The 19,037-nt window shown below is 45.5% G+C and overlaps 1 protein-coding gene and 1 long non-coding RNA gene across 5 annotated transcripts in view; one reads left to right on the top strand and one right to left on the bottom strand.

Annotated features, from left to right (window-relative positions):
- Positions 1-19,037, bottom strand: part of LOC116424463 (uncharacterized) — a 216,139-nt gene that overhangs the window by 192,137 nt on the left and 4,965 nt on the right. The gene's annotated exons all lie outside the window — the stretch shown is intronic.
- The window catches only part of knockout (Stork-head domain-containing protein knockout), a 173,809-nt gene that overhangs the window by 151,995 nt on the left and 2,777 nt on the right, over positions 1-19,037 (top strand). For 3 of the 4 annotated variants that reach the window (XM_031970861.2, XM_076367928.1, XM_076367929.1), the window contains 4 exons: positions 12,667-13,122; positions 16,934-17,140; positions 17,672-17,856; positions 18,386-18,859. In XM_031970861.2, coding sequence (XP_031826721.1) covers positions 12,667-13,122; positions 16,934-17,140; positions 17,672-17,856; positions 18,386-18,859 — 1,322 coding nt within the window. The remainder of the gene's footprint in view (positions 1-12,666; positions 13,123-16,933; positions 17,141-17,671; positions 17,857-18,385; positions 18,860-19,037) is intronic. The other variant, XM_076367930.1, reaches the window with a different exon arrangement.

Below are 19,037 nucleotides of genomic sequence, written 5' to 3'. Positions count from 1 at the left end.
CACTCGGAGCTATTTAAACGATTAAAGCTGGCCAACCGTGTTCCGTGCAACACGGTTATTACACCGCGGCCGGACAAACACGTGCTTCCACCGGCCGATTGACTTGTGCTTTCTTACGCAATCTATTTGCATTCCGCGCTCGAATAACAAAACGGTCGGCTGTTAACTCGCCGGACTATTGATTGCCGACAGGAATACATAAATCGAGTCGCAATGAGCGAGAAACGCAGCCCGCATCGGGCCGGGGTGCCACCAGCCGCACCTTTCTCGAAAGAATTCTGCGCGGAAAGCCACCTGAAGGGAGAACGATAGGGACCTGAACCCGACGCCGATTCCCTGCGTTCCTCTGTACTTCGATCTCAACCTGTGCACGTTACTTTCTTCGTCGTGTTGCCGTGACATTCCACGTTTAAGTCTGCACGTGGAACTGCATATCTGAACATGACTTTCGTGGCAGTCAACGAATTAAAGAAACTTTTGGAACGATCTAAAAGCCTTTTTCATTTTTTTCGATGACTTCCGGAGATTCTCTTAGTTAATTTTGATTCTTTCTTTGGATTATTCAGTATATTATGAGAACTGAAATTCTTCGTAATGTTTCTTTCAAGCGGTTTAAGTAAGGAGACTTTACTGAAGGGAACGGTGCTGGTGGAAACTCCTGTTTCTTCAGAGCAGCATTTATTGAGACATTCTACTATCGACAAGAACCATTGATTCCCGAGACCTGCGCCTACATTACACTAACCCTCTGCGGAGTAACTTAAATCTAAGTTAAATCTTGCTTTCACGCGATTCGTATTTAAATCCCGGCCACCCCCAAAAGGCTAACGTTCCACGATCTCATGAACATCGCCCGGCCAGGCTGCCTGCATAAAGACATTATTTCCTCGCAAGCAGAAGTGAAAGGTAAAGCGTTTTCCTAATGAACACGGCAGACTGCCGACCACGCGAGTACGCGTCGAATGTAGTCCATCAACCTGAAAAGTGAGACATGCTTCGCACACCTCCCACCGGAGGGTGGAAGATCATTCGAAGCAGTCAATACTCATTTATCACGAACGCCACTGAAGGATTCTATTATAATACGCTTACAAGAAGGACTCAAACGAACGACAAACTTTTCATAAAATCATCAAAGACCTCTATCTTACAAGCATCCTTGCATTTCAGGAAAAAAGGCAAAGTATTACCCAATATTTCGATCCAAAATTATAACCTAGAATATACGAAGCTGTCTACTTGAACACCGGATTACTTCATCGAGATATCCTAACAATGCCCAATAAAATCACGCAAAAAGGATCACCTTCCCTCGTCAGAATTCAATCACCTCTACAAAGAGACTTACAAACGTCCTCCAACGGTCTATCCCTAACACCGGTCCGCGGGCAATAAAAACGTCGGTGGGAGATCCGCGTTGGCACGATACCAATGGTCACAAAGGAGAGTGTCCCGGTCGGGTGGAGGACGAAATTGGAAAGGCGAATCACTAGCTCGGCAGCCCGGAAAGGTACACACGGAGAAAGGAGGGCGGTTGCCAAAATGGTAGGGATGGGGTTGTCGGAGGAAGCGAGGAGGGGGTGGAGATGGAATAGCATCCTCTGGATTTGCATAGAACAGCGTCGCCGGCTGGTAGAGGATAGGCCGGGACTCAAAGGTCGTCTTGTTACGAGGTGATTCCTTGCAAGTGGTCTTTGCCATTTCCCATGGGCAGACCCATAAAGCGGCGGAGGTCGGCCGGCCTCGACACGATGGATCACGGCGATAAGGATATATGCATCGTGTTCTGCACCGTGTACCGGTACACCGGAAGTGATCCGCTTCGGCCGTGTGTCTCGAAGTTCGAGTCCCGCGCGCGCGCGCTCCGTCTTCGTTCGGCGAGCGAGAGCCGCGCAACCACCGCAGGGGTGTCCCTCTTTCGCGCCGGGTGATATCCGCCGATGGTTCGCGCGCGTGGGCGAATCCGACCGAATACCGGAGATCTCTCTGCCTCTTACTCTCGCGAGAGAGAGAAAGGGAGAGAGAACCGTGCGCCGCGTGTCTACGTGGGCCGTTCAACGATATTATAATAAAGGTCCAAGCGGAATGATAGAAAGGTACCAGGGAACCCGGTAATAACAGCGGACCAGGCAAGACCCACCGGATTGGCAGGTGTTCATCTCGCCTAGACGAAGAGGCTGAAAGAGATTGAAGGCTGTGGGCCTAGGCTTTTATCTTTGCAACGAAACAATAAACTTTACGGTCGCGCTAGAACCGAGACGAATTCCCGATGGGCAGGTTACGGGGATCTCGCTTGTTGCGCGAGGCCGATCGAAATTCGGCGATAGATATTTTATGTAACGACCGCCGCGGAATCGAACGATCACGTTTCCACGGGTACGATGCGGCTAATAATAAATTTCGCGTTACGTCAGACACGGTGCACACGTTTTTCCGCGATCGGTTCCCTTATCTGGCTTGTTTCTGTACGCAGCGCGCGCGGAGTACACGAATCCGCGCGCCCCGTTACGTACCATGCGGCGCGGCCGCTCAAAACGCGTCCGGCAACGAGATTCTCACGAGGAACACGATGTTCCACGCCCCAGAAACTGACGTATCAAGTTGCCACGATCCAAGTCGTCTCTCTCTCCCCCTCTGTCTCTGTCCCTCTCTTTCTCTCGCAGCGTCTCCGGCATCGAAAATTGTGCAACTCGCTACGTTTCTCGGTTTCCCTCGGCCGGCGCGAGCACTACGCGCGCACTCGGGCCGTGGCAGTCGCGAGAGCGGTGTAACGACACGGTATTATCCCGGTGCACGGGTTTTTTCCCTTCTTCTTCCAGCAGAGCGTGCCCCGCGCGCCGGATAAGATCTCGTAAACGAGATCGAAACTGGCCTCTCCCACGCAGGCATTATGCGGTCTTAGTTGGGCCATTTACTGCCCGCGCCGCTTGTATACACCGCTTCCACGCACGAAACTGTTCCCGATCGCATATAAATTTCTACGGGACACGGCCGTCGCGGAGCGAGGCGGGAACCGGCCTCTCGTGCCTCGTCCGCCTCGGCCGACCCCGCGAAAAACCCGAATATATTCGACGCAGCGTACTTTACCGCGGCGACTTTATAACTTAACTCTTCGAGCCAAGCGGACTGCGGACAAGCGAACGTTCGCACGCCGACAACGGGCGGGTTGGAAAAGATTTCGAGGATCTTTTACTTCTTTTATCTTTTTCTTCCTTTTTTCGAAAGGGGGCGAGGAACTGCCGGTTAACCGGTCGACAGACGAAATTGCCATTTACTCGTCGGTTCTCGCGCGAATCCGGAATTATTTATTGTTGATTTAAGATGGAGACCACTGGGCACAACGTTTTTTGTGATTACTGTTTGATGAAGGAGGACAGAATTTTAATTAAATGGGATTGTTATTTTGATGGAATGTTTTATCGACGATTTGGGATAAATTGGGGTAAGCGTTCAATTATTAACCTATGAAATTATTAATGAATAAATACTTCAAGAGACACTTTAAAGTAATTTGATTGGAAGCTCTTTAAAAGGAAAACGGTACCATTGAAGCGAAGTAAAGATGCTTCGAGTAAAGGGAGCCGCCAATTAATTCTGAACTCTAATTAGTCGGAGCGAACGTTACACCGGATCAGCTAGAAGTTTTAAAGCAGCTCGGTGAGTCAAACGGTTGATAAACGAGTCTCTGGAAGCAATTTGCAGGAGCGTAGAGTGCCACGGGGGACATGAGGAACGAAATCGCGCGGTGATACAGCAATAAACAGTTTTCCTGTGACAAATCTCGTTCCCCAAAGGCGGACTATTCAATAGACCGTATACATTATTCCGCGGCTGGAGACCGAACGTTTCCGTTCGACGTAATCGCATTGAAATAATTCCATTGGTCCGCAGGCGACCGGTAATCCGAGGAACGCGATAAATTACGTCCCTGTAACGAGAGAACCACTTGCCACCTATTCTGTGTTCCGTCCTAATACGTTTCGGCGAGGGCGTCGCTGATCCATAAGTTAACCGAAGTTAACGCATTGTGTACCGGGAACCGTGATTACAGTCTCGAGCAGATCGGATATAGAAAGCTGGGAAACTGGTAATGTCCATTACGATAGAACCTAACCCGTCGACGCCGAAAAATAGTAAATACATAATGCGAACGTTAACCTTGCTACATAAGTTCTTCGAGTTACCTTCGGTCCAACGATGTTTTCCTTTCTTCAATAATACCACTACTGTATATTCTTACCTAACCATGTCCTCATTCTATTAACCTCTTGCCTGAGGATTTCATTCGCAATCGTACTCTTTAAAACGGTATTATTCTTAATGATGATCTAGGAAAACAAGAATTCTGTCTTCTATGCAAATGAAACGTTCACAGGTGAAAAGTCTTTGATCTAGGTTTCGAACACAATGATACCTATGTTCGTTGAAGTCGTTTTCAAAACTTCATCACAAGTCCCATTCGATATTATAGAACAATGGGTTAAGATACTTTCAGATTTGAGATATGTGTGACTAAATGTTTGTTGATATTCGTGTTATTCCTTCCTCCACGTTATTTCAAGTGCACGGCTCAATTGAGGACTGAATTTTAAAGCAAAGCAAATGAAGCGTAAAGCCACTGACAGGCATAATGGGAAATCGAAAAGTAATGCTAGAATGTTTCGCGGTGAATCGCGGAGATGCGAGCACCTGTCGGTACTTGGAACAGTACCTCTTCGTACGCGGCTCGACCCGTCTCGGCCTGGTTCCTTAAAAGGCGCGCGTGGGTGGCCACCTCCTTGCATAATTACGTATGCAGCTCCCTCCGTGGGCCGCGGAGAAATTCCAGGGAAGTGGGCAACTGGACCTCGTATAACGACCGTTTCCAACTTTTCCATTGAAACGAACCGGACCATGAATATTCCATGAGAAAGTACCGCGAGCCCCCCTCGTAATCGGCGACGATCGAATTCGCTGGGAATGATCTCATACGATTCTCGCGGGATCCGATTCAACACCTCGTCTTATCCAACTAGTTAAGCGGTTCTAGTTTGATTTAAGGAAAACTAAGAAGCAAATAGCTTCTCCAGCACAGTAGTACTACACAAATATAATCATCTACACTCGAAAGTTCGTTCGCTAATATATATTCATCATTCCCTAATGAACCATCGATTAAATTATTGATTCCATTGAATAAAAATATTACACGAAACGATGGATAAAACTATTTCGAATATTTGATGTCTAATTACATTATATATAATACGACATCGAATATTATGTTATAAAGTTTTTCTATATAATAAACGACGACTATCAGTGCAAAGGGTTAAAATATACTAGCTATATTTAATAAATATTCATCAATGTCTATGATTTCCAAAGACTAATCAGAAGCGCAAACTGAATATCTCTCGTAAATCTTGATAAGCCACAAGGACCATATTAAACAATAAACCACTCACAATATTATGAAATTTGCATTTCGATGGATAACGTAAGGTGCACAATTTACTCTACATGAGATATTCAGATATATATTATCAAATGATAACGTAACTTCGCTAATAGCGTCCAGTTCCCATTCGATCGGGTCTGAGACTCAACGGCCGCCGGTGGGAATTGAAAATCTAATATTGTCCGATGCGTTACAACCGTCGAGGAAGAGGATCCCCGAGCGCAAACAGGTTCCCGTGTTCGTTTCGAGGGATATTGAAGGGAATGGACAACCGCGGCGCTGCTTTAATGAACAAACGCGGGAGAGGCGAGCGCAAGAACTCTTCGCTTAGACCTCCGCGGTAATTCCAGCGGAGCGGTTGTCTGGCCTATTTACGACGACCACTTAACAAGAGGCACCGGTAGGCGTTTTCTGGCGTAGCTGAACACGTAATTACGACTCCGTGTTCCTTCCTGCCTATCCGCGGACAAGGATCCGGAGGAACTGGGGGACTGGAGCGGGAGAGGCGTCATCGGAAATGGCGGTGATCCGTGGCCGTCGACCCGTTCCAGAAGGGTAGACACGCATTGTTGCCGCGGACGTTTAACCAAATTATAAGCTATGACCTTCTGACGTTGTTTCACGCGACACGATTCCGCGCGTGGAAATCTACCGCGGCGCACAACGAGCGGAGTTCCCCTCGACGGAGGAAGGGCGGCTCGATTCACACTTCCCCTAGATACTCCCCGCATATTTGCATAATTGCCTCCTTGACGAAGGGAGTCTCGGATGAATACGAAAATTCCGATTGCCTTCTGTTCGAGTCGAAGAAAGCGCTGGAATTTAAAGTGGAAATATTGAAGTCGAATGAGGGGGAGTTTTTAATGGAATTAATGTAGGTTATACTTAATACGGGGGTGGTTAACCCCTTGCTTTGCAATAACGCGTGGGACTCGTGGCGGAGGTTTTGAACAGAGTTTGAGAAATGTAAATATTACTTTATGCTTGAGAATTGTGTATATGATAAATGAAATGTTATTATTCTGTTATCGATTATTAGTTTTTAAGACAAGTACAGACAGGATATACCTGTTCTCTTGTTTTCAATGAATTATTAACCCTTTGCACTCGAGAGGCTGCTCTCAGTCGCTATTTGATTTAACACAGCAAAATTATAAACTCAGAAATTCAATATTAAATGTTGAATAAGATATCAACACATGAAGCACAGAAATAAAACAATTCTGTCCCTTAAATTATGTAAGATGTTTCTTCGTGTAAGTTCCAAATAATATTGTTAATATTTCGCCAGGAAAATAACGGACGTATATAATGAAAAATATTGTCGAGTGCAAAAGGTTAATGACGAAGTAGTTGTGTTGATCATAGTTGAGAAATAAATCGTAGGGCAAGGAGTTTAAGGCTCGATTAAAGTGAGTTTGGATTTGGTTTGAAAATTTCGTTGTACTAGGTAGATTTTATCTGTCCTGAATTTCGTTGGGGATGATTTTGGTGCCGTTTAACGCGACTCGATATGAATAATACTGAACGATCGAAAAACAATAATTCATCGTGAACAGTAGCTTCCTGCAACACTCGCTGGACACATTTTTCATCCGCGAAACGGTCGATCAATATCTGTCGGGGGTCAGCACAATATCTCGCATAGCTGCCCTTCGAAATTCGCATATGGCGCCGAGGCTGGAGGGTGAAATATATTAAAATACATTCGACGCGGCACGGGGCGAGGGCGAACGAATGAAAGTATTCAACTTGCGTTTATTGTGTCACGAGGGTGTGGTGTACGGAAAAGATAGTTAACTTTCATAGAACATTATCTCGGGGAGATGGATTTGCGTGCCATCTGCCGCTTGGTTAATTCGTCAGGCGTGAAATGTTTTCACGTGATCGTCTCGTGCGGTTATTTTGTAATTCTATGGTGTTTCAGTAAAATTGATACATTCGTAGTGCATAAAGCACAATGGAATAGCAGTTTTATTAATATTAGACAATCGTTTTTGTCTATTCTTATAGAGCAATCTAGTGAACATTGGTTTTCTCTCAATGTTTGAATTCTACTCCATGACATAAGAATATCCGATACATTTAACATTTAATAAGTTGTTAGAAAATGATTATCTGAATAATCTCCGAGATCTGTACGTTACGTGTAATACTTGTTCATTACATTTCTATTGCTACTGGCCACAAAGGACAATTCGAAACTAAATGACACATAATTTGGCATGAAGTCCAGATTGTTTCTGCACTAATTTACCTAGAAAATTCGATTTTAATTGCGCGCGAGGGTCGTTAGCCGTGCTCTGCGCTACAATAAAACGTTGTCGGGCCCAGTAAGTGCCGTTAATAATCACGAATTATATAACGATAATACAGTATTATGCTAATTACAATGAACCAGTGTTCCCCAGATATAATCATCCGTTACCTCTGATCGCCCTTTGAAACCAGACCTGTTTGCTAGAAAAATACATTTTCGATGAAAACTTAACAAAAACGTGCAATTTGTAGAACGGAATTCCGAACAATACTTATGTACCATAAAGTAGGCATACTCAAATCAATTTCCTTCAACCAAGCACGCATTACCGGACATTAATCCGATGCATATTCATCGTTAACGAGTCCCGATCCCATACATCGCGCTTCAAATTAAACACCGCGCATAATTGCGCGCGCGGCGGGACTCCCGATGCCAAGAAAATTAAAGAACATTACAATTATTCTAATTAGGGAGCGCCACGCTAACGTGCAATTTCCATTTATTTTTTTCCTTTTCTTCGACAAAAGCCAGCTGCATTCCACGCGGCCCGGTGTTCCCACGCGTAAAAGCTGGAGCAGCGAATTTCTCGGCTGCGAGGAGGAAACTGGCACACCGGAGCAAATCTGCCCGCGGTTAACAATGCTTAATTAGCGTCTTAAGCGTCGGCCGAGCGATGATCCGTAATCACGCTACAAGAGAGAGGGAGAGAGAGAGAGACAGAGAGAGAGAGGTAATTAAGCCCGTGAGGAGATGGAGAATTTTTGAGTGGGACGCGAGGGAAAGAACGAACGGAGAGAGGACGAGTCCCGCGAGTCCTTTTCGCGGTCGAAATTCAACTCTCTTTGTGCTTCCGGTCACGTTTTAAGGTGACTTTCCAGCCTCCCCCGAAGGCCTCGCGTTCTCATACATCTGGTCCACGCCCACGAGAAAGACTATGGATTATTCTAAGCTCGCGACTCCGCAGGACTCCGAAATTCCTCGTGGTATCCGCGCGGCCGTGCCCGGAATATTTAATAGCGCCAGCAGGGCATAATGTGTAGCGGGCGTCTTGTCATCGGGGGCTGTCGCAACGAACGAGCAACAGCACCATACCGGATGTCCCGCGAAATGTATTCGATTGTAACTCAAATACGAATCTGTTCAACATTTTTTAGTATTATTTGTTTCACACTAGAGATGAAACGGCACAAGAATTTCAATTGACCAGCACTGAATTATTGTTCGTCGAAAGTATTCACGGTTACAGTGAACTGTAATTAAATTCTTGAAATTGGGACATGTATTTTACGTTACTGCGTGATACTAGTAGCCCTGAGATAGATTTAAGAATTATCTTTCGCATCTTCGGTGTATTCTCTAATATATTATGCCTATTAACGATTGCAAGACTATTCACAAGATTTTTGGTTTTCATTTGGATTTTATAGGCAGTTGTTAAATATTTCAGAAATTACTTAAATGGCGAAGTATTCTCTCGATGTTATTTACATGACAAACGATGTTTATTTCAAGGCAACGTGTAAAATTCAAGGAAGCAAACAAGTAGAAAACGTGAGACCGGTACGAACGATACACAGTGCATTGGAAATACATAGACGCCAATTACACGAGCTTGCTCTCTAATGTATCAATCACGGCGCGAAAATAAAACACACAATCGGCCGTTTTCAAGCAGATAAAACGATCGCAAGTACGATCGTTGCACATATTTATCTCCGGCCACGGTAATCGACCGTTATTATGGAATAAAACGAAAGACGCTCGCACAATTGACTGAAACTGAAACGACCGTGGGACAGTCGTGCGGTAAATTAAATAATACCATTAAGGAATAACATATAATAAAGAAGGAGTCGATGTCCGTTGCACGGTGAAAACGTGGCCAGCAATAAAACGATCTCCGTTAATGATTCAACTGTATTTTCACTTTATCTTTATCCACTTGAGGATTTTTTTAAGCGTCACTTTTACTTCCGTTACATAAACCCGTGTCCGCAAAAGCCTCTTTCGAAGGATATTTCAATCAATTATGATGAAGCGCGGTTTACGGCTCGCGGATTGCTCGATCCACGCGATCCCTTAACTTTCCATCTTTCACGGCCACGTGGCCACGGCGCGCCAGGCTCGCGAGAGTACGCCGCAGTTCTTTGTTTTCCGTCGGCAGGCATAAACGAGTCGCCGGCCAATGGACAAGAAGACGAAATTGCTTTCACTACTCCTGAGTCTCTCGCTGACCGCCCATGTCGCGCGACATTACGGAGGAAAATTATATTGCAGTGTATTTACAAGAAGCATCCTCTTTTTCAAATGAAATTTCATTTTGGCGTCGTTGTCCTCGTGTTTAATGTAGAATTCCTGCGTTTACGAGATTATCATACTTTCAACTTTAGATTAAGCCGATGTTTGGAGCGAATGTGATATCCTCCATTGCGAGCCGCTCTGAAAATGGAATTCAGTTGATGCACGAAAGCTTCATCCCTTAAATACGTTCCAGTGGTTCAGCTATCTTGAGATTATGCGGAACAATTTCCGTTACAAAGGAGTCACTGAATATCCCGCGATAGCTCGACTGGCACGACCAATGAAATTTCGAGTTAAAATTCATACGGTATAATAGCGTTCGATGATAGTGTTTCAATCGTCAATTTCCATAGATATTAAAAATTCGGAGATCCGAGGCAATCGACAGTCGCAATGACTACCTGCTGTTCAAGCACGCTTATACAAAGTCGAACAGTGAAGAATTGAAATTCTTCGATGTCTGTATCACATGCAAATGAATTTCATTTATACTATCAGTATTTCGTTTAACTTAAGAACTGAAGGTTAATATTAATTGTAAAATGGTAAACGGTGTGAAAGAAAATGAAAGATTAATTACTGATCGATCACGCACGAAATCAGATCTATATTAAGTCGGCAATGAGCGACTTATCGGTTTATCTATCACGAGCAAGGAATCGACTGCGCAAACGTCTTAATAGCGAGCTGTGCGATAAGAAACGACGTTTGTCGGTATTAGCACTAAACGTATCGGCACTTTGCACATACCTATGCCTACTGCAACCAGTCAAATAACTGGTTACGAAATAAAGGTGAACAAGGTGGTCGATACATTCTTCTTAGTGGAAACAGAAACAAAAGGAAAGACAACAATTGAGAAACTGAATCGTACAATATAGGAATTGATAGAAAGTCGAGTAAACGGAACAAAGCGCAGAATTTTAAATTAAATTTTTCAACCGATTATTTGACCGGTCGCGATAACGTTAATAAACGTCTGTATCTATTTCGAGAGAATTTCTGCAGTGATTTGTGCGAACGAAGGGATAAAGGCTAATCCCGGATAATTATCGATAAATGCAAACCCTGAGCAACTTGTCTCTAGGGAGCGTGACTTATTACGTTACGAAAAGAAAATATTACACAAGGATGTATGGAAAGAGTGATAGTGACCAGAAAAATTCAGCGTATACATATACACGCTAATGATGCAAATGGGTTAATGAAACGCTTTGTTTGTAGCTAGGACTTGCATGGAAACCCGAACCGTCTTGGTTGATGCTAGAAAGGCAGTCTCTCGAATGTCACACAGTTCCTGGCAACCAGCTTTACTATTACGGTTTCATTCTGTCGAGCGAATATGCGGAGTGAATTTCAATGAACGCGAGAACTCCGAAACTCCAATAAGGCCATCGTATCTACGATCTTCGCTCGTCGATTTGCATAATCGTTGAAATCTCGGTTTAGCTCGCGTCTACGCGGATTTTTCGCTTCTCGGGCCTTTCGGCGTCCTTCGGATCACCTTGTTACACATTCAGCGAGTCTCGGTCGACGTTTTGCAACCATTAGACATGATAGTTCCTATCGGAGTATTCCGCGAACGTTTCTCGACGCTAACGTCCGGTACAAAATACTAATACTGATTCAATTACTCGCTTCTGACTTAAAAAGAAGTTCGTGCAATGTTCATTTCAAGGGTTCATTGTTATCTGATTCTTGAAAAATATTTATCCGCTTAAAATGCATTGCAGCGATAAGAGTAAATGATGATCATTTAGTCTAAGAGCAACTGTAGCATGTATTATAAATGATTGCAGTATCAATTAGGAAGATTTTCAAATTCCACTCAAAATCCATATCCAAGTCAAGCGACTCTAATCTCAAGGGATTAAGACGGCTCTCGGCGAGCAGAGAAACAGAATTGCGTTCCGCGTTTCGTTTTCTGCGCAGTGAAACCGCGACGAGGCGGGGAAGCTCAGTGACGGATCGTAGAACGAAGAAGCTGCCGCTAATTTCTTTTGCTCCCGCAGTCCCGACCGTGGGCATTAATTCAGTCTGCCCCTTATAATTCCCGCAGCGTGGTTGCTGGACGCGGAACATCAGCCGACTAGCCTAACAATTTTCGTTCGCTGTTTGAGGCGTTCGGTTAAGATCCGAGTCCTGTAGAATCCTAACGTTCCCCCAATCATTTCAGATGGCTTTATCGGAAGATTCACGATGCATCATTATCAGTGCACCCTTGACCCCCTGATGAAGCCGACTGCAATGATAGTGAAACGTTGAAACAAAATTCCTATACGATACGGATTTCATCCGAAAGTCTCAAACTTTGACCTCCAGGTTGTGAAAGTATCAAATCTACAATTCTCGTTCGCTTTGAGTTTTACCGTTACTGCAGTTGGCTTCGACAGAGGGTCTGAGATGCATTATCAGTGCATCATTGATTCCCCGATGAAGCCAACTGCACTGATGGCGAAACGTCGAAGTAAAATTCCTAGGGGATGTGGGCCTCATCCGAAAGTTTCAAACTTTTATCGTCCAGTTTGTGAAAGCATCAAATTTACAATTTTCGTTCACTTTTTGAGGCTTCGAGTGAGAAAAGCGTCACACGAAATGCTCAAACTCTGATCGTCCAGGCTGTGAAAGCATCAAGTCTACAATTGTCGTTTGCTGTTCGCAGGGGACATCGAGGATTGCCTGGTCGCACCGGTCGCCCAGGGACAATTCACACCGCTACCGGAAGCCCTTTGTTGGGCCATCCTCGAGCTGACGTCTCAGAGGCAGGCGGCAACCCTGGACACGCTGCGATCCGCGCTCAGGAACGCTTTCCCAGCGATGCAGAGACCGAACCGCGAGCTCGTTTACGACGCCCTCGCGAAGCTGATGCAAGAGCGAAAGATTTATCATACGTCTCAGGGCTATTTCGTCGTTACGCCGGAGACTAGGAGGCTGAGGCGCGACTCGAGCAACTCCAGGCGATGTTCCCGGGAGGTGAGCGGATCCAGGGGTCAGGGCAGCATGCTGATGACCAACGACGAGGCCATGGCTCTCGTGCACGGCGAGATGCTGACCTTGAGGGACGGCGATGTCACGCATCAAGCTGTGCAGACCAATCTGGCGGACGTCATTTGCGGAGGTGAGGATTTCAGACGGTCTATCTTCTTCTGAGAAAGGAGGGTGCCTCGAAAATTGTCATCTCGAGGCGAAACATTCGCGTGGAACGGTTGAAAGCACATCGTAAGGGATAGGAAATATTATGAGATTAGAGAAATTCATGCATTTTTAGAGAGATCTTGGGAGAATTACAAAATAGATGTTTCTATCAAACTTTTGCGTTTTACTTGAAATACACTGAGATAAAATTGACAATTTTCGATCATTCTTCTTTTATCGTTAAGCATTTTAGTAGACTCGAGTGGTGCTACTTTCGAAAACTAATTTCTGAAGATCGATATTAAATAAGCAATGATTTTTGTATATTCTAACGTGAAATTAATACTTTAAAAGAGGAATGTATCTAAACTCGTTGGATGCGGATTCTAGGGTATATAACGTTAATTAAAACGATTCATTTAAATCCGATCTACATATCCTGACTTTATGAACCTGATACCATCCGCAGGTTACACTTTAAGTTTCTGTTTAACATGGTGACAGAAGATCCGGGAAAAGTCTCAGAAAAAGTAAAGTACTTGAACCAAAACTGTAATCCTGAATGCCACTTCCATTTGCATCTTAATATCTGCTATCGCAATCTTACATCCCCGTGTTACTTCGCGGAAAATGCAACACTCATGGTAGTTTGAAACTTCTCTGTAAACGTCTACGCAATATCATCGTAGATATGCGGAGCAACCTGTAGAACAAAATAAAGGGTAAAATCTACGAGCGATAATCTAGTGTCTGGTTGTACCCGTCGCGAAAGCAGGTACAGCAAACACCAATGAAACGAAGACCGGTAGAAAAGATCGAATTAGTCGATCAAGGGTAGGTTGACGCGAAGAAGTTTCTTCGGTATTATAGTAGTGCGCATGATCCTATTAGGGCGAGATATAAGGTGTCTATTCGAGTTTCTACTACAGAATGCACACGTGCAGACATGTGGATCAATATACATTATTGAACCATTTGTATTCCTTATAGAATAAAATGAAGAAATGTGTCGATTCATGGAATCACCTGAAACTTTTTTCTTATCTATGATACTTCACTCTTCTCTACAGAATTATCTTCGCTATAAATCACACTATATAATTTTCATATTCGTATTCATCACATTCTTCCACTCAACACAACTTAAAATTCCCTTAACCCCTCGTCTTTTGATTCCTTTCACAACAGTACCTGATAAAATTCCTTTATACTTAAGAACGTAGTACAAAAAGAAAAGAATAAAGATATATATATACATATCCTATACCCACGTGTACTCTACAGTTTAAAATTCGATAACAGAGTAATTAATTCACGTCAACCACAAATAAATAACCTTCAAATCCATCGAATTCAGTTTAAAATATTCATCACGAGTCTGACACAATATTATATTCGACGCGGTTCGGACGAATCAGACCAGACCGATTCATCTGAAAACCTACAAAACTGAAGAGCCCAGGAACGCCTGGGTTCCTAATGGGATCGTGGCTTTCGTCGCGTCTCACGCGAAAAGATGGCCAGGAAACGCGGCGCTCGTAAACCGACGCAGCTCGCCTGGGGACAAACTGGTCGATCGGGGCAGACCCGTTCGGCACGTGTTCGGGGATCGTTCCGAGTGTCCAGGAGGAGGTTCGCCAGCCGCCGCGCGGGTACCTAACCTTTTTCTCTCGAACTCGATGGACGAGTCCGGCGCGTTTATGTTGTTGTCGTCCTTGGCAGCCACGCAGAACCGCGCGCCGGAAGACCGCGGCATTCCTGCTCCGGCGTCGGGCGATCGGCTCGAAAAATCGCCGGCGATTCGATTTAAATTGCGCCCGCGTTATCTCGGCATTTAGAGTGCCCTGTCCGCGCGTTGACCGCGAATTTATGCCCCCTCCGGCGCGCGATGCGATGCGACGCGACGCGACGCGGAATTAGAAATTCAAATGGCCGCGCGCCGTATCGCGCCGCGCGAAGAAAACTCCACGGGCGTTTTCTTTATCGGGAGCGTCCCGGGCCGGGATATGGTAAACGCGATCTCGACACGCGGCGCGATAACATGACCGCCGCGTTATATATCGTCGCGCGGTATCGGCGCGCTTTGCCACCCGGTACAGTGTTGCGTGCATCGATGCTGCGTTCTTGGGCCGCATGCCGGGCGCATACACGCGCATCCTGCGAGCGGCTTGATGGAAGAAACTCGGCGACTTCGGAAACACGCCGATAAATTCCGCGATGTTATGTTTAGCCGAGCGTGTGCACCATTTTGGTATTGTTTTCATTAGTATTGCCTCGGTGGACGCGGTGCTTGGAGATACTCGGGTGCTCGCCGCGCCGCTGAGGTCAGCCATTTTGTTTGTCATAAGTGATTAATATTAATCAGCGTGGAGCACGCCGCGTGGTTCGAAAAATATGAGGGACAATGGAGATTGTTGGATTTTCCGTAGCGTTGTGGAGTCCGGAGTGGTTTTATGGTTAGATGCCCCGTGTAGGATAAGTGATTTTCATTTTGTAGCAAAAGCACGAAGCACGTGCACGCATAATTTGTGCCCGCGTAGCGAGAATAATTCTGACCGCCAAGGACATGCGCCGCGTTAGCTATAAACGGAGAGTATCATTCGGGCGGCGTGTACATGTAGCAAGGTATCGCTGGACGGATCAGCAGTGCGGGCTCGGAGTGAGTCGCCATATTTCTCGGCGGGGACTACGAGGTTGCATGCGCAGCCTAAATACAGAGTTCCGTGGAAGGCTGGTCAAAGTTTCGGAGCCGCGTTCGGAGCGGAATTTTCTGGCGCGTTGACACGGAAACACCTTGCACGACTCGTACGTGCATACGTCAGGACTCGTATGGGGGACGTACACGCGAGCATCCGAGCGCACAGACGCCGTGTGCCAACTCGGCGATCCCTGGAAAGCGTTTAGCGCGGCCGATATATTAGCTATTGGTCACGACATTGTCTACCGTTACACACGCTGTCGGGATCACGTGGGGGGCCGCGTATATAATCTTCCTACTTTTCTCTGACTCGTTCCTCGAGTGATTCTCACGCCGGTAACCCACTCGGTCGTCGCCACCGCCTCTGGCTATGTACCGCGATGAAAATCAGGGACGAGGTTGTTCCACTTTTTGAGAACATGCTGACTCGCGACTTCCGAACGAACCGCGACATGAATTCAAAAGTCGTGAGTCCGTTTCCACGCTGATCAGTTGGGAAGCATTGAACTTCGTTATGGTTTTCGTAGGAGGAATGGAGTGGCATTGTTCAACGAGGATCGCGAACGAGGAATAAGTAATTTTCTAGCAAAGTGTTTTAGTATGTTGGTCGATGATGGATTTCAATGGTTACTATTGTCTATGGAGATATTGAATAGTATCACCACAAAGAGTCGAGAATATAGACGGATCTTTGAAGCTATAGTCTCTTTGAAGTAAAGTCTGTAACGAGTCTATAAATGAAAAGACGTCAGTCAAAAACTGGTCTGGACTATAAAAATTGAAGAATCCATAAAGGTCTTGGAGTGGCAGTAGGCTAGTGATAATGAAGCCTTAAAGACAAGGTCACTTCAAGAGAAAGCCCCCTGTGTGGTCCAATGGGAAGATGGGAATGCTGTGGGTGTAATGATAGGCTTACTGTAGGGTCCAAGCGTCGTTGGTAAAAATTGACTGATATAACGAAGCCATTCCAACTTGATTTGCTACCTCTGATAGCATTCAGTATTCTCTAACAATGTCTCTTTATTATAATATATTCGACTGTCTTCCCACAATACGCAACAACTAATGGTTCTGTCATAAATTGCAATTGTTTCAGGTAACCCGAATGACAAAGTCCTGTTCGCGAGGTGTCGGTCAATGCCAGGACGCCTGGAAAGGCGACACTCTCTCCGGCTTTGGGGATCCGCCAGACGCTTGCACAGAAGTGGAAGTTCTCGGTCTTTGCCACGAAGGCCAGAAAGAAGCGACACTTCATCGAGCGCAGAATACGCGAGCACGGACAGCGCACCGCATAGCCCAACCAGTGAGTCGAATCGGGGAAGGGATTGTTTTGGTGATGGGTGATCGCTTGGCCTTCCTTTCAAATGCTATAAACTGGGCCACACCCTCTAATTAAATTCGAAGCTTTCGATTTGCTTGCATCATTTTCACTCGGCCGAATGATTTCTTTCCCATAACTTACATGCACCCGAGAAATATCGCGGCAGATTACGGCTTGGGCAGCGTATGGTACACAGGAAACAATTACAACTGAAATTTAAACGAAACTTTCATGGCAATGGCGAACATCTTCTCACGCAAGCATCTTCTCAGATAAATTCTTTAACCATGCTTTCTCTGTCGGCGTCTGCGTTTATCGCCGAGACGAAAAACTCCAACCGAATGCTCTTCCGACATCCTGTTCTCGGGACGGTCGGGGAAAGGTAGCATTACTCGCTGCATCACGATTAAGCATCCAAATAGAAGCTTTTTAGACACCCCTAGCTGGCAAGCCCTTCCTCGATCCCCGATCTTGCATAATACGAAATGCAACACCGTTCCCTCTTTTCTCAAGGTTTCTCCGGGATTTTTTCAGAGAAAATAGGTCTACTCTCGAGGCTGTTCCGGCGCAGCACACGGAGGAAGGGTGCACCGTTAATGGGCACGTTCAGCGCTCAGTATCCTCCTACCGAGTGGTTTAACCCACGTGTCGTTCACCTACACAGCGTAGCCACGCAAACGAGAGCTGCTAGCCCTTCGGTGAGTTGAGCGAAGTCAAATACATTCCCTTGTAAAAGCGTGCGCGTGATTCTTTCTAAAAACACTCGGAAATTGAAAGCGTACGAAACGATTAAATGAAATCCTCGAAATTACTGCAGGAGAACGTACAGGAAATCGAAAATCTTCGCACCGAAATTATACCGTGAGTTCAGAAAATGAATCATTCACAAACGATCGTACGAAATCATATTCGAATTTGCTTGAACGCGAGCTAATAAGTACACGCTTAATTTTCATGCTTAAACAACAAGCAAATTTCTTAAGTCTTCGTTTTAGCAGCGGGAACCAGATAGAAATGAAAATTTTTTATAGAGCATTGTTTGTCTTTTCAATTACGATAATTGTTAATAGTTATTACAGCGTAGAATGCATAAAATGCAAGAACCTTTTTACTGAACCAAGCTTGTGACTCTCTGGTAAAGCACTTAAAAGTTTCAATCATCTTGGCACATTCTATAAGTGTAATCAATCTTTTTCGGCGATCTATATAATCGAGTATCGTTTCCAGATGATGGAGGGTTTAGATCAATCGCAGGCCAGTTTCCAAGTTTGGGACGATTCGAGCTCGGTGCGATCCGCCACCCTGCCGAGGCGGCATCGTCGCCAAGCTAGCGGCGACTCCTCTAGCTTACTGGCGAACTCGACACCCAGAAGTTCCAGACGACATCGATCGCCGTGCTCGACCCTGCCCAGATCGAAGTGCTCCAGTTTAAGCAGATGCACGTCCAGAGCGTCCGTTCTTCCGCCGACCGGCAATCAGGAATCGTACCAAGGTCGCAATCCGACGCAAAACGGCAAGAACTCGGCGAATTCGTCGCCGAGCAGAAGCGGTGGAAGTTCCGGCTCTGTTCGAACCACGAACGCGAGTCCCGCGAAAACGGCCACGCTCGGCCGATCCAGCACGAGACAGTCGAACTCACGACGGCCTAGCCACGATTCCACTGGCAGTGGTACGAAATCAAATGGATCGCCCCAACACAAGGTACGAAGATATTCTGGTAAAGTTTACGGCTTGTTGCGTATGAAGTGGCGAAATTATATGTGAAGATCAATACATTCGTAGTAGATTGAAGAGCGAATTGTCTTACGATTGCAAGACGACGGCAGTTTTGTTAATTGAACTAACGAAAGCGCAGCGTATAACACGTATGATAGCGGAC

Source organism: Nomia melanderi, chromosome 5 (genome assembly GCF_051020985.1).
Source record: "Nomia melanderi isolate GNS246 chromosome 5, iyNomMela1, whole genome shotgun sequence".
NCBI classification, from domain to species: Eukaryota; Metazoa; Arthropoda; class Insecta; order Hymenoptera; family Halictidae; genus Nomia; species Nomia melanderi.
This window is presented reverse-complemented; position numbering and strand designations above follow the sequence as displayed.